Source organism: Lynx canadensis, chromosome B3 (assembly GCF_007474595.2).
Source record: "Lynx canadensis isolate LIC74 chromosome B3, mLynCan4.pri.v2, whole genome shotgun sequence".
Lineage (NCBI taxonomy): Eukaryota > Metazoa > Chordata > Mammalia > Carnivora > Felidae > Lynx > Lynx canadensis.
The window spans coordinates 73563516-73585203 of NC_044308.2; the positions used below are offsets into that span (position 1 = coordinate 73563516).

General features: G+C 40.8%; 1 protein-coding gene across 7 annotated transcripts in view; it reads right to left on the bottom strand.

Moving 5' to 3' along the window:
* ACIN1 (apoptotic chromatin condensation inducer 1) overlaps nt 1-21668 on the bottom strand; it is a 33884-nt gene extending 12216 nt beyond the window's left edge. The window contains exons 1-8 of one of the 7 annotated variants that reach the window (XM_030318705.1): nt 21272-21668; nt 19796-19861; nt 17728-17839; nt 17195-17314; nt 9028-9116; nt 6281-7540; nt 5564-5779; nt 4948-5063 (exon numbers count right to left, since the gene is read on the bottom strand). In XM_030318705.1, coding sequence (XP_030174565.1) covers nt 4948-5063; nt 5564-5779; nt 6281-7540; nt 9028-9116; nt 17195-17314; nt 17728-17839; nt 19796-19861; nt 21272-21583 — 2291 coding nt within the window. In that variant the 5' untranslated portion in view covers nt 21584-21668. The remainder of the gene's footprint in view (nt 1-4947; nt 5064-5563; nt 5780-6280; nt 7541-9027; nt 9117-17194; nt 17315-17727; nt 17840-19795; nt 19862-21271) is intronic. The other 6 variants (XM_030318702.1, XM_030318704.1, XM_030318703.1 and 3 more) reach the window with 6 other exon arrangements.
* Nucleotides 21669-21688: the final 20 nt, after the last annotated feature.

The window sequence follows — 21688 nt, forward strand, 5'->3', positions numbered from 1 at the left end:
TGGGTAGCTGTAGCACGAAGGCCACATTTTGGAGCAAGGACTCCAAGGTGAAGGCTTGAAGTAGATGAGAAACTGAAGACAGCAGTTACCTGGGGCAGGGGTGGGGGGATATCTGTTGGGCCGAAAGCGTTTAGGAACTAAACAGAAACTATTAAATCATGGGCATCTTCACCAGACTACATGTGAAATAGGAAGCTGACTCTAACCATTCAAAGAAAGCACTCAGGAGATGTTCAAAAACACTGCTTTGTTGAATGCAAAGGTGATCCTTTTGTGTCCTAGTGGCAGCAGAGGTTTAACACTAAGACAAGCTCCTGGGTACTTAACCAAAAGCTTGGTATTATCTCATCTGTAATACCAGAGCTTTTAGCTAGGAATAAAACTTACTCCCCAATGCTTAAAATCTCATACATTCCAACCACATGCTAAAGTGGTCATGTTTACACATTACACATTTCCTTTCACTTAGTGGTCCTTGTCTGCCCAGTAAGACTGAGAGCTCTGCAGTCCAACTGGCTAGGGCCTAGTCATGACCTGCCCAGCTCCCATACAAGTTCTGTGATTTTGGGCAAATCTCTGATTCTGTGTATCTCTTTCTTAATCTGTAAAGTGGGGATAACAATAATACCTATCTCATGGAAGTGTGATGAGTTCGCCCTTAAGAGTCTGGCTTGGATGACTTTTGACTCCAAGTCAAGGTAAAGATATACATAAACATGTACATTTAATAGGTCATTATCTCATTTGATGCCACCTATGGAACTTTTTCTGAGTTTTCTCAAAGAGTAGACTGCTTTTTCTCTGACGTGAAGGTATTCGGTAGTTGGTCTGACAGGTTTTCAGCAAAGACCTCATCACTCTGTATAATAACCGCTGGTTGACTTGCCCCTCACCTCCACCTTGCAGGGTTCCTCAAGGTCAGGGGCTACATCCCTAGCCCAGGGCCTAACACAAAGAAATGCTCCATAAATATTTAAGACTGTCACTGGGGGTACCAGGAGGACATTTTAATAATTGCTTGCTGAGTGGCACCTGGGTGGCTCAGTCAGTTAAGCATCTAACTCCTGATTTCGGCTCAGGTCATGATATCACGGTTCAGAGTTCGAGCCCCATGTTGGGCTCTGCACTAGCAGCAAGGACAACTGCTTGGGATTCTTTCTCTCTCTGCCCCTCCCCCACCCCCCAAATAAGTAAATAAACATTAAAAAAAAAATCATTGCTTGCTGAACTAAAAGTTTTCTTCCTCTTTTTTTTAAAGCTCTACACCCAATGTGGGGCTCAAACTCTTGACTCCAGATCAAGAGTCACACCCTCTACTGACTGAGCCAGACAAGCACCCCTAAGTTTTCTTCTTAAAAATTATTGTAGATGGAATTCCTACAGAAAACGTTACCTCACGAAGAATGTTAGCTTCCAACATCCTCAGATAAATGTTCCCTGTCCATCAAATGTCCTAAAATAGTTTGGGCTGCCAATATGCCTCTCCAGAAGTGGCTTCCTTGGAGGAAGAATATTTCTTTCTTGGAAATTCTATCTCGTTTTTTCAAGAATAAGAATTTTACCATGTTATCCTTGGCTTTCTTAAGACACAGTGAGTTTGTGCCATCTATTTCCCCACAAAAAATTCTGTGGGATCCAAGATTCCCAAGACTTTATTTTCATAAGAAAAAGATGAATCCTTCGAATTGTCCCCCAAAGGGGCTCAATCTACTTGCAGGCCCAGTCCCAAAACCTTGTTAGCTACTTGTCAGAGCCCCATGCAGCTTTTCTTTGTAGCCCCTTTTAGACAAAAAGCATCCAGGCATCTCCCTTCCCACATCAAGTTCTTGCACAAATATTTCTGAGATCTTTGAAAAATCTGTGAAATTGCATGGGGGCTGGGGGTCGGAGATATCTATCTATAATTAAAGAGCACACAAAGCATTTGTAGGCCAGAAGAAAAGAACCGAACTACTTGGAGACTAGTAACATATTATATAGTTCATATCAAGATTCAGAGAAACTGATGGGAAAGGAAATTTCTACAGGCATACATGTCTCAATTTTAGTTACTGCAGAACATTCATGAGCTGAAGACCTGATATGAAACTGACTAAGAAATAACGGGATGTGACTACTCCCAAGCAGTGAAACTTAAATACATAATCCTGTAGGAGCATACTAGTTCCAAGATAACCAAGAACAGAATGATTTGGGGAGTTATGTCTTTAGATCCTCATTTCTCAGTGAGCGAACGCTATTGAGAATAATACATTTTACTTTTTAAAATTATGCATCATTTGCATACTGGCACTGCAGGTCCCCTGGAGAGTAACCATTACGCTGTCATACTGGCTTAAAGGACCATTTCCTTCCTTCATACTCAGGCAAGCCAAAAGTCCAAAACTGCTATTGCCTGCAAGGGTTGTGTCCTCAGGAAGGTTGTATTCAGAAAAATTCAAGTTTGAATTAACTACTGCTGGATGATACAGCCGCCCACACGAAAGTTCTTATTTCCCCTCTATTTTTTTAATGTAAAAGAGAGTAGCATTATTTTCTGCTGTCTGAGGACATTTTTGTTATATCCATAGCAGGCAAAGATTGGATTTTGGAACATAGCCCAACCGAAATAGGACTGAGGGCTCACAAATTACTATTCCAAGCAATGACAAGATACCTTACCTCATAAATTTAGAATTCCTCAGGACACAATCAGAATGGATTTAACAAAGCACGGAAAAAGTTAGGCAATTTCTTCCAGGTGCTGAGAGGTCCGTGAAGTCTTTTTTTTTTTTTTTTTTTTTTTTAACACTTTACTGAATCAACAGGCCCTAGCTCTCTTGTTGAGACACACTGGAAAACCAAGGTTAAGCCACAAATAGTCTTTTCCATTTAGCACTGCTGATCCCACTTTTAAAATTGGCCAGGGGCCCCAGTGGTCACCAGGCTGAACACTAGGACACTAGAGGGGTGAAGGACTAGGAGGAGTGTTGTGATTCGGTTGAGCCTCCAGAAATGTAGGCAAACTTTTCTCAAAGATTCATTTATCAAATCCAATGCCAGAATAGCCTACAGGTTTTGGCCGTTGGGCATGTCTTTTTATTAGGCTGCTGAACAGACCATCTGGAAGACAGGCAGAGGGAAAGTAAGTAAAGGGGATGTGTGTGAGTTACTCCTGAGGCCAGACTGCATTTCTAATCTATAGGCTGCTCCACTGAAGCTTGCCTAGGCAACAATGGACAATCTCAGTATTTGCCCAAGGTGCCACTTGCCTATCACCTTGTTGGAATCAATGTAACTAGATTGCTTGCCTCAGTTGTAAAATGAAAGATCAAAGCCACCTTTATGTGGGGAGAAAAACTCTATATGACTCCAAGCTTCACTTGTCCCAGGCTTACATGCAAAAGTACAGAAATAAAGATGTTTCAAAATGGCATCAAGTGCCGTTTTGTAGCCAGGATCTCACAGACCAACTGAATATTAGGGCAAACAAAACCTTTTCAGAAAATTACTTGCCTCTCAAGGTGCATAGGAGGCAGTTCCTCAGGCCCAATTAGTAGCAAGTTGTCAACACCTACTTTGGAACTGCCATTACACAAAGGACATGCTGTACCCCCCCATGGGATGGGGTAGAGGAGGGCAGGTATTATCTCTGCTTGATGGATATGGAAGGGAAGCTGTCACCCCATTTCCTCATCGATGGTGTAGCTGGGGAATCCTGAACACCTTCCAGAATCCGCTGGGTTTTCACTTTATGGTCCTAGAAGAAAAACCCCTCTCCAAAGGATAATGTACCCATCCCCAAAGGGAAAAACAAAAACTTTTCAAAGTCGAGTGAACTTTTGACATTCAAACCAAAAAATGGCCACAAGATGGCAGCAGAGGCAAGACCATTAGACTGAACAGCAGCAAGGGTATATCCCAAGGCAAAAACTATACAGATAAAGAGTACGAAACTAGTATTAAAGTCATAAGGAAATGAGGTAATCAATCGCCTGCCCACCACCCTCCAAAATCTGAGGCAAGATAGTCCGAAACTCTCATAAGAGAGTAAATTATTAGACTTTTACATAAAAGGGAAAATCATACTGATAGTATTAGTGTTAAAACGACATAAAACCAACATGGAACAACTTTAGGTCAACTGTCTACACAGGATGTTCACTAAAGCAGTACAGGATTCTTGATGTCCAAAAGCTAAGCAATCTTATTTCCACAATGCTTTGCTTTTCATTTCCCATGGGACTCTGAAGCCAGGAATTTGGGTTCAAATGCTTCTTAATTTATAGTACCTAGCTCAGAATACTGAATGATATACCTGTTCTTACCTGTATTTTTCTAAAAATAAATACAAGGAATAAAAAGTTCAAATTATATAAATGGCAAAAATCAATCCAAGGGTCTTATGGGGCCCCCAAATAAACTTCTGACTTCCTTCATGTACACTTCATATTTTGCTGTATCGTATCCAGTAAAAACTACGATGGATTATGCTTAATAAAAAGACAGCTAACAACCAGGGAAAACAGTGAAAACTCAAAAGCAACCCCCCTGTGCCTTTCTCAGTAGACTTTTGATATCCTTTATTAAACTGTGTTCCCAGGCTCAGATGTAGCTGGTAAATGTGAATTAAAGATTGAGTTAAGCTGACCTGAGTCAACTCCCTCACTGTCTTGAGTTTGGAAACCAAAGTCCCTACCGCCTGTTCCTTAAAGGACCTGACTATTTTGGTCAGAGGATCCCAGAAATGGGTTTCCTTATGCTCTAACCACCACTTTTCAGACTACCTTAAGAATTCTGGTGGCAGCTCTTAATGTAACAACTGAAACCTAGACTTTGTCAAGATAAAGCTCTGCCTTCTGTTTTAAAAGGAAACTAGGACTGCGTAGTTGAAAGAACCCCAGGGAGTGAAGAACTACCCCTCACTCCCAGTTCCTTGTTATACCCCAGACAAGATCGATTACTTACACAGTGTGATGAATCCTTTCTGATTCTGGTAGGTGAGAAGTCTGGGTCTCTGAGGTTTGGGGCTGTGTGGCAGCTGGTGGCTCTGCCTCTTCAGCTTCACACTTCTTTGGGCTCCCCTGTCAGGACAAACATAGCAAAACAACATAGCAACGTACTTAAATCTGCTTGGTTCCTTTTCTTTAACCTGGAGCTGGTAAAAGGCAGAGCAGGACTTACACAGTAGCAGCTCCACACTTAGCCCTATATATCTTCATTATTTTAGTTTAGAAAGTGGAATGGAATGCCACTTCAAGAATTTCTATGCCAGCAATCATTTTATTAGAATTTTTTTGAGAGAACTGAGAAAAGGCTTCCTTTGTGGCAGAAAAAAAGGAGACATTCTACAGAAGTGACTCTGGGAGCCCTAGAGATGAGAACCTTGCTGCTTAGCCTCACATAGAGCTTTCATGAACCAGGGAGCCGGAACGGAGTTCAGTGGAATCTTCCATGTATCCCCAAATATCAATGTTTCTATCGAACCTTATCCAGACCAACCTTTCAGTTTTACAGCTAACACAAAAGGGAAAATCATGCCTAATCCTCCATCTCCCACTAGGGAGGGGGCATAACAGCCTACCCGCTCAGGTTGTAACCTCTGGGTCACATGCTTTTCGGCTGGCTCAGGTTGGCTTAAACGCCTCATTCGAATAGAGGATGAGGTGGAAGTCCTCTCCTTTGGCTCAAGGACCTGCAGTTGTGGCACTGGTGGAGTTGCAACCTCCTGACCAGAAGAGGGATCTTTGGTTTCAGTGTAGCTGGTGCTGCTGTCTCTGGAGACTCCAGGGCTCAGAGACTAAAGAAATGAAGCACATAAAGCAAATTATTTTATATGATTATGTATTTAGTACATCACTGAGTTTTCCAATTTCTGCTGACTCAGTTTAATACTTTAGACCCTTCTGTCTCTTATGTTTATTCCTGTTTGAGTTAGTGATCTCTTGGACTTCCTAGAGTATTTGCCAAATTATTTATTAAGTCCCAACTAAGGTGCTGAGATGCTGGGATGCTAGAATACACACATAAAAAGGCATGTCCATGTCCTCAAGTTTACAGTCTAGTGAAGAAGACGGGTAAATGATTCAACTTCAGAATCAAAGGGACTCAAAAAATGAAGAAGAACTCTAGGGATCAATGGGTTGAAAATCAGACTCAGAGATGATAGGAAAGTGACCTGGGGAGTAAAAGTAGTTTTTCCCATTCCTGCCAGGAATTATAATAGGTTCTCCTGGGGTTGAAAAACACTGGAGTACAAGATAAAAAAACATCAATGCACCCAAGATTCTCCCACACTTACTTTTCTGCTGTTGCTTGACGCTGAACGGGAACGGGAACGTGACCTGGACTCTGACGTTGATCTGGAGTCCATCTCAGATCTACCACGAGGGTTGGTGTGAGTACGTGCCCGAGATCCATCTCTCTGCTTGGATCTTGGAGATGAGTGAGATTGAGAGCCTGAGCTGTCAGGAGAGCGGGATCTTGATCTAGAACTGGAGGATGAAGAGGAGGACCGGCTTGAGGATGAGTCAGCTGACTGTTTCAATCTGTGGCTTGGGAGAAGAGTATGAGAAGCCCTTCTGCCTTCCTTCTGTTCCAAAGACAGCTGTTTCAGAGATTCCTCAGTGATCCCTTTGGCCGGTGCTAATTCCTCAATTTTTAGAGGGAGTGGTTGAGCAGATTTTTCTGACTCAGTTTCAAGACCCTTCTGGGTTGAGCATTCAGCTAGTGTGCTTTTCTGAACTAGAGGCAGGACACTCTCCTCTGGCACTTTCTCTGCTAGAGATTCTGCTTTGGTGTCTGCAAGACTGGACAAAGGAGACAGGCCTCCCACCAACTGGACAGTATGCTGAGATATTAATAGCTCCCTGGCCTCAGCATCTGTATTATGAGGAGACAGCTGAATGAGGACAGGGGGAGCTGGGCCTTCCATGGGCTCTATTTCTTCTTCACTCTGGAGTTGTGTATTAGATGGTGGAGAAGATGCTTCCTTGGTAAGTAAAGGTGGGGGAGTTTCCTCCTCACTGGCATTTTGCTCTGGTTGTAGCACAAGAGGGGCCTTCTCCAGATCTTCAGTCAGTCGAGGAGGGGAAGGGGATTTCGATTTTTCCTCGAAGCCTTTTAAAATTTTTACTTCCTTTTCTTCCTCCTCAAGAGAAGAAACTGTTTTCATCTCTTTCTCCTGCTGATGTCTGGCCATATGACTTCTTCTGGCCTCCTCCTGGGACCTTGTAACTCTCCCTCCTCTCTCTAACCCCTCCTGTTCCTGGGATCTTATGGTTTGGGATCTCTCATCTATCACCTCCTCTGGTTTTGCTCTGGGTATCTCTTCCCTCTCTTCTGTTTCCTCAAACTGTTTCAGGACTGGTACATCCCTAGATTTTTGTCCCTCATCATCTTCTTCCTCTTCCTCATCTTCCTCCTCTTCCTCCTCCTCTTCTTCTTCCTCCTCTGTTTTCAAATTTCGATCTGCTCTGATCCGCAGATTTCTGGAAGGTGCCTCTTGGTCCTCTTCCTCCTCAGCAGCCTGGCTGCACTCAGAGAGTTTAGCTGCTCTTGCCTGAAAAAAGAAAAAAAAAAAAAAAAGATAGTTATTTGTTTATTTATTTAAAGTAGGCTCCATGGCTAATGTGGGGCTCAAACTCACAACCCTGAGATTAAGAGTCACATACTCTACCCACTAAGCCAACCAGGTGTCCCGGAAAGGAAAGATATACAATAGTTCCAAGTATATTTGCTCACTATCAACAGAGGAGAAAAAGTATCTCACAAGATATACATAGGAAGGAGAAACTCAAAGACATGTGTTTTCAGCAACATAAACAAGTGTCTCAGTAAACAAGCATGACTTATCGGGCTGTTACAGGAATCAAAATAGTGACCAAAAGGAATACAATAATGAAACTGCTACTAGTTTTTAGTTTCAAGCTTTAAAAATAAACTGAACGTCTTTGGACGCCTGGGTGGCTCAGCTGGTTAAGTGTTGGACTTCAGCTTAGGTCATGATCTCACGGTCTGTGAGTTTGAGCCCCGCGTCCGGATGTGTTGACAGCTCAGAGCCTGGAGCCTGCTTCAGGTTCTGTGATTCCCTCTCTCTCTGCCCCTCCCCTGCTCGCACTGTCTCTCTCTCAAAAATAAACAAACATTAAAAATAAATAAATAAAAATAAACTGAACATCTAGAAAGTAGCAGGGCAGGTGGGGGAAGTGACGTATCATCACTTAATGTAATTATTCTTATCGTTTTGGTATATTTAATTTTTTCCCCACTATTTCTTTTCCATACTCATAATTATACCACAAATATCCTTTTGTATTCTGCTCACTTAATACTGTATCATATGGCTTTAAAATTTTTTTGTTTGTTTTAAAGATTTCAAGTAATCGCTACACCCAACATGGGGCTTGAACTCACAACCCTGAGATCGAGAGTCATATACTCTACCGACTGAAGACAGCCAGGTGCCCCTGGCTTTAAAGTTTTAATTAAATAACTGTATCTTTTCTAATAATGTATTTTAGAAATACAGACCAGCCTGTTAATTTTCACAATTAAATTTTAATTTTTATATATTTGCTTAATTTTATATATTTGCTTCTATGCAGATTTGCTTAGAAATCTGAACACCAGAGCAGATCTAAATTAAAAAAACCAGGGTGGCTCAGTTGGTTAAGCGTCCGACTTCAGCTCAGTTCATGATCTCGCGGTCCGTGAGTTCAAGCCCCGCATCAGGCTCTGTGCTGACCACTCAGAGCCTGGAGCCTGTTTCGGATTCTGTGTCTCCCTCTCTCTCTGACCCTCCCCCGTTCATGCTCTGTCTCTCTCTGTCTCAAAAATAAATAAATGTTAAAAAAAATTAAAAAAAAAAATTAAATTAAAAAAACCAAAGCAAAAAAAAAAAAAAAAAAAAAGATAGAGACGAGAAAGAAGATAACTACAGAAATCTAAAGAGACACCAACTCTGAAAAAGTATGAGGAAGAGAAGGAGAAGATAGCCAAAGCAATACCTGAAGAGGTGATAGATGTTTTAAGAGGTATTTGAATTACCTGTCTGACCCTGGATGATCGTCTTTCTCCTTTCCTTGGTTTATCATCATCAGATTCACCTTTCTCTTCAGAAATAGAGGAGCTTTTTCCTATCAAACGAAAGAAAATCAAGTCAGACTCATGGCGTAAACACTCGTTCAAGGCTGCTTTCTAAAATTCAATCAATCATAGCATATGAGTGGGGCGCCTGGGGGCTCAGTTGGTTGAGCATACAACTTCGGCTTAGGTCATGATCTCACGGTTCATGAGCGTCAGGGTCTGTGCTGACAGCTCAGAGCCTGGAGGCTGCTTCACATTCTGTGTCTCTCCCACTTCTCTCTGGCCCTCCCCTGCTCACACTCTGTCTCTCAAAAATAAATAAACATTTAAAAAAAAGTTTTTTTTAAATCATAGCATATGAGCTAGCCAATATATATCTGTATCAATTTCTGTGACTTCTAAGCAGAAGACTATATCAAGTTCTAAGACTCAAGGTCTTATTGATAATTCCTGCTATGCATGTCTGGAATATTTTCAGTATCTCAAAGCTGATTCACAGATTACAAATAACTCAAATAAATATATGTAAAATAACTACCAGGGGCTTCAAACTGTTTAGCAGGGATGTACAAATACAAAGTATACTTATTTCTATAAAATGTTTTGTCACCATTTTTCTGGATTGCCTGACAAACCAGTTTGTGAAACAACAATCTCATGAAATAAGTACTTAAATGAATTGTTTTCAGGCCCTAAGTTTCTACAAATTACTTCAAGCCCTGCACAGGGCTTTAGAAATGGGCTATAAAGAGCTCAAGGTAAGATTTCTTTTTGGAAGGAAAAATAAGTTCAAGAAAACTTGAAAACCACTAGTCTAGGTCATTTCAAAAGAACTCCATGTAAAGCTGGAAAAAATTTCATTCATATTCCACAAAGGAAGGTAATGGTACATAAATCATTTAAACAATCTGAGTCTCAATGTCTTAACTAAGAAAAAGGCAGAGATGGATTGAAAGATTTCTAAGTTCCCTACCAGGATTAAAATATTACACAGAATACAATGCAAATATCGATGAGAACCACCTTAGAAAGCAGCCTAAACATTATTCCAGATACTTAGCTAGATTGGGCTCAATTTTAATATAGTACAAAACTTAAATGATCCATAAAACCATCTCCTACACTAAAAGTATTTAAATTGGTGCAAATAAAGCAGATGGTGTGAGGTCTAATTCAGTCTTCTTATTTCTATATCCCAACAATTTGGGGCACCTGGCTGACTCAGTTGGTAGAAAATGTGACTCTTGATCTCAGGGTCATGAGTTCAAACCCCGCATTAGATGCGGAGCTACTTAAAAAAAATAAAATAAATATATACCAAAGGACTAAAATGAACTAGTCTTTGCTTCTGTAATTATAAGAAGAAACAGGGGCACCTGGGTGGTTCCTCTGGTTACACATCCAACATGCTCAGGTCATGATCTCATAGTTTGTGAGTTCGAGCCCCTAACTGGGCTCTCTGCTGTCAGTACAGAGCCCACTTCTGATCCTGTCACCCTTTCTTTCTGCCCCTTCCCTGCTTGCACTTTCAGGCTCTTTCAAAAATAAACATTAAAAAAATAAACATAAAATGAACTAGAAGACTGCACATATTTTCTAAAACTTTACTCCATCATCACTTGACTAATAAGATCTCTGAATATACACCATTTTACATCTGGGTTAGTGAATAAACACCTGCATTATGGGTATGTGGTTAGGATATATAATGACAGGCCAGACTCTCTAGCAAACATTTGAAGGATAATCTGTAGGAAATTAATAAATAATGTGATTATAATAATCAATAAGAATTTAGTAATTAAGTGGCCTGAAATAGGTTAAATTACAATTTGAATAAACCAAAAGAAGATTGTTTTCCATTAATTTCAGATAAAGCTCCTTTACAAAAGTTTAAAAGAAAGAAGTTATTTTTGTAGTTTAACCAAAAAAAAAAAAAAAAAGGCAGAGGCTGGGGGCGGGAGGGCTGAACAGGCAGAGCACAGAGAACTTCTACAACAGTGAAAATACTCTATATGATACTGGAGTGATGGGTACATATTATACATCAATCCAAACCCACAAAATGTACAACTTAAGAGTGAACTCTAAGGTAAACTATGGATCTTGGGTGATTATGACTTGTCAATGTAGGTTCATAAATTTTAAGAAATGTACCACAATGATGGGGGATGTGGATAACAGGAGAGACTACGCATGGGTGGGAACAGAAGGCATACAGGAAATCTCTATACCATCCTCTTAATTTTGCCCTGAACCTAAAATTGCTCTAAAAAAAAATAATGTCTTGGGGCATCTGGGTAGTTTAGTTAAAGCATCCGAATCTTGATCTCAGCTCAGGTCTTGATCTCAGGGTTGTGGGTTCAAACTCCACGTTGGGCTCCAACCCCACGTTGGGTTCCACGCACAGCATGAAGCCTACTTAAAAAATAAAAAATAATTCAAAAATAATGTCTTAGGAGGCACCTGGCTTGCTCAGTTGGTAAAGCATGCAACTCTTAATCTTAGGGTTTTGAGTTTGAGCCCCTTGTTCAGTGTAGAGATTATTTAAAAATAAAAATCTCAGGGGCACTTGGGTGGTGGCTGTCAGTTAAGTGTCTGACTCTTGATTTCAGCTCAGGTCATGATCTCACAGTTCTTGAGATCAAGTCCCATGCTGGACTCTACACTGACAGCAAGAAGCCTGCTTGGGATTCCCTCTCTCCTTCTTTCTCTCTCTGTCCCTCTCCCACTCTCTCACTCTCTCAGAATAAATAAGTAAGCTTAAAAAAAATCATGCAGGGGCACCTGGGTGGCTCAGTTGGTTAAGTGTCTGACTTTGGCTCAGGTCATGAGCTCCTGCCCATGCTCTGTCTCTCTCAAAGGTGAATAAACACTTAAAAAAAAAATCATCCAGATGCTCAAAAAAAAGAAAAAAAAACCAGTTAACCAGGTCAGAGGTAACGTAAGGATTTGAATTTTGTAGACATTTTAAGCTTATACACAGACAAAGAAAAGATGGGGAAAATTATACATCAAAATATCAGCTGAGGTTTTTTTAGTGTGTAGGACTATGGATGATTTAAAAACTTGTTTTCTCGGGGCGCCTGGGTGACTCAGTTGGTTAAGCATCCGACTTCTGCTCGGGTCATGATCTCACGGTTCGTGGGTTCAAGCCCTGTGTTGGGCTCAGTGCTGACAGCTCAGAGGCTGGAGCCTGCTTCAGATTCTGTGTCTTCCTCTCTCTCTGCCCCTCCCTTGCTCATGCTCTCTCTCCTTCTCTCTCCCAAAAATAAAATAAAAACATAAAAAAAATTAAAAACTTGTTTTCTCTAGTTTTTCCAAATTTTCTTTAATAAATACATACTTTTGTAATAAAACAATAAATATTATTATAACTTTTTTTTTTAGATGTTTATTTATTTTTGAGAGAGAGAGTCACAGTGCGAGCAGGGGAGGGACAGAAACAGAGGGAGACACAGAATCTGAAGTAGGATCCAGGCTCTGAGCTGTTAGCACAGAGCCCGATGGAGGGCTCGAACTCATGAACCATGAAATCATGACCTGAGCCGAAGCTGGACGCTTAATCGACTGAGCCACCCAGGTGCCCTGACAATAAATATTATTAAAAGGATAAAATCCTATCCTCTGGAAGAAAAAAAAATACTCCTCAAATCCTATAAATAGCTAAAATTCATAGGCCTAGCCATCCCAAGTATTCGTTTTTATCACTGCAAGTTCTGAGAAACATTCTCTGTTTTCTTTTCAATTCATAAACAGAAATTATATGCACATATTTAAAGCCATACTAAAATGCTTTGTGGTGAAAAACAGGCTTTCAGTAAACACACATATGCTCTGAATAAACAAAATGTGATTTTAAGGGGTGGGAAAAAGACATGTTTTATAAAGCTGGCCAGATTAATGTGTTATACAGGTCAAAGAGTTCTAGGGTTGTGATTTTTAAAATTTATGTACAAGCAAAGAGCCTTTTTCTCTACCTATTGAAAGTTGAGTGCTATTTATAACTTGGATCATAATGTTGTCCGGATGCTGTAAAACTACAGTGATAGGATTCTAAATGTTAACCCTCTGGAAGCACTTGATTCATCAAAGAGACGTGGGCCATTCAGAAAGTTTTGGTCATGACTGTTTAGCAAAAAAAGTGACAACTTGGAGGGGACCCTCAGACATAAAATAGGAACTCAATAAGCAATACAAAATATAAAGAAAAAAATAAATAAAGAAATCAGGAATCACTAGCTCTTAGTAAGGAGTTGATCTGATGCAGACAAGCTTCTGGGAAAGGGGACATCTTCTTTGATGGGCACAAGATGTCTTAACGTAAGTGTCTTAAGCCAGATGTTAACAGTATGTGTAGAAACTGAGTACCTTTAGCAAAGGATGGAGCCAATGTATTTTAGGAGTTGAAAAGCAAGTCAGAGTAAATGTAAGATTTCTAAGATTCCAAAGCCAGAAGCCTTCAGGAGAAAGTGTAAGGTGGCTGCTAGACAGTGGAGAAGTGAAGAATGTTTAAGGTCCACATAGGAAAGCAGTATCTTCATTCTAGAAGATAAATCCATGGGCAGGACTGGCAGGACCCAAGTAAGGTAGTTAGAGATCACATCAAAGCCTGTGTACAAAGGGTATCCTTGGGTATGAATGAGAAGCAGGAATTAAGAGAAGAGAACTGGCAATGATGCCAAACCTAAATCTGACTCATGGCATCTGAGTAAGTAACTTAACTAGCGTTTCTCTAGAATCTCAGCTTTCAGATTTAATACAAGAAAAAGGAACGAGGACTGTATGCCCTATAAGCAAAAGGCTAGTTAAGATTTCCTAGAGCTATACCTTTGTTAAAGAACCTGTATTCTGATATCCACTTTTAAATGTTTTTGTATTTTCCTAGATTGGACTCTTTTTGAAATAACTAATGGCGGCAATAAGAATTTCTGTATACCCAATCATGACCTAGAGGTCAGTCCAGACAACTTCTGACTATGGACTTCCCATACCTCAGAAAAATCTGAAGAAAGTGGTAGAAAGAGAAGTCAAGAAGGAAAGCCAGGGAGGATTTTATATACCAATTCTTCCCTATTTGGGAGATTGCTGGAATATAAGGCAAAGATCCTCATCAAATGTAATATTGAAAAATTATTCTTTCAGTTAGTCATTCACAAATTGAGTTGATTAACAAAACTACCAGGGGACTTTTAAAAACATGTAGAATCCCAGACTCCCATTCCCTGAGACTCTTGGGGTAAGGCCCAGGAAGCCACATTCTTAAAAAAAGTAATACAAAAAAAAAAAAAAAAAAAATCAGATCATCAGGTGCCACTACCGATTAGCAAAATATGTCACTAGAAACCTAAAATCAAAATCTTTAAAAAAAAAATTTTTTTTTAACGTTTATTTTTGAGACAGAGAGAGACACAGCATGAACGGGGGAGGGGCAGAGAGAGAGGGAGACACAGAATCGGAAGCAAGCTCCAGGCTCTGAACCATCAGCCCAGAGCCCGACGCGGGGCTCGAACTCGCGGACTGCGAGATCATGACCTGAGCTGAAGTCGGACGCTTAACCAACTGAGCCACCCAGGCGCCCCTCAAAATCTTAATTAAAGAGAGGATTCCCAAAACATCCAAATAAGCTGGTATCTCAATAGTTTCCTGGCCTATGGCAGATTAACACAGCGAACCTTGAAAGAATCTAATTTTCTGGGTAAACTCCAGGCATTACCACTGCTCCAAATACACACTGCTAGAACTCCAAACTACCACTTCGTTGAGGATCTTGCCCAAATTTTGTACGACATCTATGAGATCCATATTCTAACCAAGATCAGAGGTAGGAAGTTTATGGTAGACAGTACAATGAAGAGCACGAATGGCAATTGTTAGCTGTGCTCTACAATTTACTTCAGTTATCTCTTCTAATTTATTTGCTTTTGAAACCTTATTTGTTTCAGGATCCATTTCTTATTTTCATTTCAAATTACATTCAGAACTGAGACTCTTTTATTTAAAGAGAGTTCTTCATCAAATCATGCTCCTATTAAGAATTTTCAGTGGTTTCTCCTTACTTTAGAATAAAAAACCTCATATTCATTGAATTAACACTCAAAGACCTTTGCACTATTATCCCCATCTACCTTACAAGTTGTTTCTCTATTCTTTTTTTAATGTTTATTTCTGAGAGAGAGAAAGACAGAGCACAAACAGAGGAGGGACAGAGACAGAGAGGGAGACACAGAATCCAAAACAGGCTCCAGGCTCTGAGCTGTCAGCACAGAGCCTGACGCGGGGCTTGAACTCAGGACAGTGAGATCATGACCTGAGCCGAAGTTGGATGCTTAACCGACTGAGCCACCCAGCCCTTCTGACCATTTTTGAATACGTAAGACCACTTCACTCTGGCTGCACTAATTCATTACTTCTCCTTTAAAAATATCATATCCAGGGGCACCTGGTGGCTGTTGGTTGAGCATCCGACTTTGGCTCAGATCATGATCTCCTGGATCTCATGAGTCTGAGCCTCATATAGGTAAAAACAAACAAACAAACAAACAGGCAAACAAACAAACAACAGCAACAAAAAAAACCCAGAAAAACAATCCACAAGCCCTGCACCAGCCTTGCTACCATCAGCCCAGAACCTGCTTTGGATCCTCTGTCCCTCTCTCTGCCCCTCCACCTCGACCCCCTCAAAGATAAATAAACATACAAAAATAAAAATACCACATTCATTATTTCTATGCATTTGTTCCTTCCTAAAAATATTCTCTTGTTTCCTCTGAGCCAATTCAAATCCTACTTATTTCTAGGGCTCAGTTCAAATCCTACACCTTTTTCATGAAGCTCTCTCTCATCACTGTAGTCCTCAGGGAACTTTTATTCTGTATTCTTATGGTCCATGTGTTTGTACTATTTATATATCACTTTAAAGCACACCATCTTCTCTTGATGGCTGTATGTGCAATTTTCCTCTCCCAAAAAGACTTTATAATGTGTTAACGCCCCCTATACTCACAGCAGAAACTTAATACTTTCTTGACTGACTTCTGAAAACACTGACAACTAATCTAGAAGAGTTTTCCCCCTTCCTTCTGGCTTTACAATCATGGGGAAAAGAGTGTTAGGAGCAAAATGGATCAACTGAGACTCTGCTACTTTTGTACTTGAGAAGAAAAGAGATCTCTAAAATAACTTATTTTTCTCTTACCGTTAAATATCTGCTAAAAAAAAAAATCTATGTTCAGAAAGGAATTCTATATTCATCAGAAGAGGTAGTAACTTCTACATGTCCTAAAAATTTTAAATATGGAGTGATCACCTTCCCCATGACCACTAACATTAAAAATGATTCACAATCCTTTTAATTACAAATTGTTTTAATATATTTATTGTCCACGTCCTATATACATGTTCCCCTAAAAGTATACCGTCTTAGGTAGTTTAGAAAACAAAGGCTGTGTTTACAGGCATTTGCTTGAGATACTACGCGAAACTGGGTGCTTAATTTTTATGTGAAAAACTAATCTTGCCTGAACCCACTCTACACAGTGAGTTAGAGCTCCCTGTAATATGCTCACATGATATTCTGCACTGCCTCTGAGAGCACAGAGCACAACAGTAATAATTATGCAATAACCTGACTAATGTCTATCTCTTCACTAAACTATACATTTCATTAGGGCAGATACTTGTCCTTGCTCTCCTATATTCCTGGTGCCCTGCATGTGCCTAGCATACAAAAGGCACTTAATGAAAATTTGTTGAATGAATTAATAAACTACAGTAGATGTCCATTGGGGGGGGTGGTGACTGGATGGGCAACACGTAACCCATACAACTGGTGAAAAGATGACAGTTGTGACTCCTGTAAATTCAGAAGTAGAGGAGGTTAAAGAGGTACAGATGCGAAGAAAAAATCATACTGCCTTTAAAACACTCTGAGAGGTTGTCACAACACAGAGGTGAAAGCAGACTTCAAAAAGGACATAATTCCCATGACAAACAGATGTGAAGTATCAATGTCACAGAACTGCCCTGGGACTTTAACGGAGGCTTAGCATGAAAGGAGGCGTAACTACCTCCCCCCACCAACTACGCAGGATTGACAAAACAGCGCAGTGGGGAGGGAGATACGTACTGGGTGAATGTCTGCTGAGCTCCAGCTCTGGTCTCTCCAGGCTGCTCTGAAAGTCAGGAGGCAGCAGGGAAGCCACTCCCTCAGGATGGATCATCTCGTCCTCCGACTCAGCTGAAGCTTCTGCAAAGCACAGATTGGGTCGGGGCAGGGAGGGAGTGAAGGGCTCAGCATGTGGGAATATGTAGAGGAGCGAAGGAGATCAGGCAAAGTCACGGGACACAAGAGTACATACTAAAGAGAGCACTGTACATAGAGAAAAAACTCCCTGGGATTAAGATCTACCTCATTTAAAGGGCAGCTTAATTTACTTATAATTCTTCCTGTTGGCAGGAATCCTTTTCTAACAGTCAAATTAAGTGTCTTCTTCCCTGACAAAAAGTAAATAACAACTCACTTGGCTTAACTACCAAAGCAAGTAAGTAGCAGTTTCAGCCTGACTTACTCCTGAAATTGCCTACTTAAACAGGCCTATCTATTCAGTGACAGGAATAAGAATGAAGAACTCCTTGAAAGAAGTGACAGTCTGGGCTTACCTTCAAGTTCTGCAGCTTCTCGGGCTTCACGTTCCAGACGCTGCCTAAGTAGCTCCTGCTGCTTTTCCAGATACTGCTTTATGAAACTGTTCTGGCTCATTTCCTCGCCAATCTGTGTAGAAGACATGGAAAAAGAAAGTCGAGGAAAGCAAACCAGGAAAACACAAGGAAGAAAATTCCATGGAGCAAAAGTCTACTCCTTATATTTGAACCCAAGAAAGATAATCAAAATGTTGGAAGGCCCTTTTCTAATTATGGTGAGGACCAAAATAAATAACCCTATGATTCAGAAAAGATGGCAAAAAGAGGAACTGCACATAATTTCTTATCTTGAATATTTAGTTCCCAACTGAAGAATGATGCCCAAATTAAAATAAAAATTCCTGCAAAATTATGTTTTAATCCAAATTTTAATCTAAAATGTTATTTAAAGATAATCTAAATTTTCTTTTTAGTAATATCAAGAACTGAAAGGAAAAAATACAAGTTCCTACTAGGTCATTTTTTTGTTGATAAAAAAAGGTAAATCTCCACCTATCCAGGGATCATCTTGTTAAACAACTCCAAAATTTACATACGGCACTTAAACTATGTAAGAGATTAAGAAAAGGGATGTCTATTCATCATTTAAACAGAGTTTTAACTCCCTTTTTCTTTGGGTGGGAATAAATCCTTGGTAACAACATTAAAATCCAGGAGCTTAATCCCTTTTCCCATTTTTTCCTGTAACACAGAGTCCCACATCACTCTTCTGTCACAAGTCCTTCCCAGAACCTTCTTGCTTAGCAAGTCCTACTAGAATGCCAAAAAAGGGAAAAAATCTGAATATTGTTTGTTTTTAGTCATCTTTCCTAAGCATGGTAAATGTTTATTTTCACTTAAAGTAGAGATGCATCTCTTGGTACTCAATGGACATTGATAAAGTGTGGGTTGCATTTATTAGAGAACGTACACATTTACTGCAAAAATCCTATGTTAATAAAGCAAAGCTTCAAAGACTAAAATGCAATGAATAAATGGAATATAATCATAAACTGATTAACTCATGTAGTTTCTTACACTTATACTTAACTAAACTTCATAAACAGACTAGATTATGACATAGCTTAATGAAGTGGTAACAAGGGACTAGGAAGGCTCTCTTGTTTTTCCATAGTATCTTGGGACTTCACCTAGTACTGGAGCTGCACAACACTGCACTAACAAAGACCTAGATTTTTCCTTTAAGTACATAACATACTATAATGAGGGGATTTTAAAAGCTGAAAAGAATCTTATGAAATTGCAGTCTAAGAATTTTATTTTTTTAAACTGTGGGATTGTTTCTTCTAAAAAAAATCTTACACTGAAACTCAATATATAAGACAGATAAAAGAAGATCGAATTTAGTTAGGTGGGGAATATGAGCACCTGCCCACTTGGGAAGAAGGTTATCTTCCCCAGAAATCCCCCAAAAGCAGGTCTATAAAACTAAAGTAGAGCAGTTATAAAACTATGGATATAGTCCAACCTTTTCTAATATTATACATAGAAATTGTGGAATCCAAGGCATCCAAAGGTTAAGTTTCTTGCCCTAAGTAAAAGAGTAATTAATGATACTTACAAGTAAATGCACAGTTAGCATTAACACTAGTAATGGTGGATGATTTCCAAAGGATTGAATTCTTGGAAAATCTATGTCAACACAAGAATTCTTCTTGATCAGCAAGTATCATCCTACACTGCCCTATTGATTGTCTACTTCATGTCTTCATTCAAAGACATCAACTACTTTTTCCAAATCAATGGCAAATGAATGGCTCCAGATTCTTGTACTACACTTAATCAATTGGAACCACATCTTTTTGCACACATCATTGCAAGTATCAGAAATTAACTAATAGCTCTTCTAATTCTGTTTCTGAATTTTTTTATTAGAATTCAACTGATCTGGTATGAGGACTTTTCCAACTCAGGGAATTCAGAAAAATACTGGTGAGTAATTAACCATCAAATATACATCATTATGTCCTTCCATATGTCTGCGCATCCAAAGAGCCCACCCTATCTAATAAATCTTTTTTCTTACCTGGGAATTTGGCTGGAATGCAGCATGGGGTGTTGAGTGTTTCTGCAAATTTTCTAGCATTAGAGCCTGGTATAGAGAATGGCAAAAGTCAGAAACTTGGGGGAAAAAACCCACCACTCCCCAATCTCTTCATTGAATGCAATGACTAACCATACACACTTAAACTGTACTCCTTTTCCAGGAACCTAAAAGCCCTTTACTAATACTGTTCTTACTCATCTTCAGAAGACCCTTGAAAGTAGCCATGGTTACTGCTCCCAAATGTACAAATGTAAAATGCAGGCACATGAAGAAAATGAGCGACCTGGCTATGTAATAAAATCAGTGACAGTGACAGAACCAGTACTACAATCTCTATTATCTTCTGCACTTCTGACTAATGTCCCTTCTAAATCTGGCCATGCAGGTAAAATGACTTCAAATACTCCAGTCAGCTTCAAATACAGGAAACCAACATGGGGCTGCTGGTTTTGGCTTGACTGAATTACTTGGTCAGTTACCCAGGGCTAGATCTACTTGAGTGAATTTGTATTGTTTCCAACAGAGTGGCACCTAGATTTATCAAGTCTATAAAAATTTCAAAAAGGAGGCTATAGAACAAAATGACCACAGACTCTAAACTGTGGCTGACCCAATCCACACACACGAAACCGTCAGCTCTGTACAGGCAGGCAACGGTCTGTCAATTTAACCCTTGAGCCAACTCAGCCCTAATGGGTACTACACACCATGTATCCTAACTAGCCCCAATTAAAACCATGACATCCTCACATTGCCTCCGTTTACACCAAATCTATACACACAAATCCATCCACCTCATGACGATCCCACCCTAAACTACTCAAATCGATTCAAAACCCCCAACATATAACAACCTGCCCCACCTCTCTCACCAATATTCACCAAACTCTTATCCACCCAAATTGCTTCTGGATAAATCATACACCCCTCTACAACCGAGTCCCTTCAAGTCAAGGTCTCTCTTCATCTCACCTCCTAATCTAATCAGGTAGGCATTTTACCCTATCCCAAACCTATTCCTCCGGATACCGACACCAGCCCCATTAACCCCTCCGCCCAACTATACCCCTAACTCTGACCCAGCCCAATTCGCCCCCCTCAGGCCAGCAACGCCGGTGGTAGTGGTGGGATTTAACTCCTTCTGCAGCGCATGCGCCGAAACCACAGACACAAACAAGGAGGGGGTGGGGGAAGGAGGAAGGAGCTTAAGACACTCCGGGAGAGTAGCGCGCACCCTCCCATTTTGGGCTCGCACCGCTGCCGTTAAGGCGGGAACCGGCGCTGTCTCTATTCCAGCGCGAGCCTCACCAACCACCGTGCGCGCGGTTCCGGAGGCTCGCGCTGGCGGCCTGAGCGAGCTCGCGCGGAGCCCGGACACTGCGCCTGCGCCGCGGCAGAGACTCGTCTCTACCGGGTCCGCTCCCCTCCGACACCCCGGCAACGCCGTCTTCTCACCCCTTTGAGCCGCTTGACCAGGGCACTCTTCTGCCCGCTCTTGGCTAGGCCTCGCTGCTCCAGTGCGGCCTTCAGGTCGGTCACCCGCAGCGCCTGAAGAGGCTTCCCGTCCAGAGTCACCTCCTCCAGCTCCGCCATCTTGCGTGAGGTACTCGGGTCCGTCCCGACGGCTTCGGGCATCTTCGGTAATTTCCGCCAACGCCCTTCGAACGTACCGAGCTGACCCCGCCCACTGCCATAGTCAACCCCTCGATTACCACTCAGAACTCCTCGGGTTCCTCCGGAATTGCTCGGGTATTTCCGTCTCAACATCGGCACCAATCAGTTCTTCCCATCCTCCCAGCCTCTCCGCCTTCCTCACGCTGCCTTCAGAACTCGGTTATCTTCGTCTTACCGAGGCTTTGAATCGAATGTACT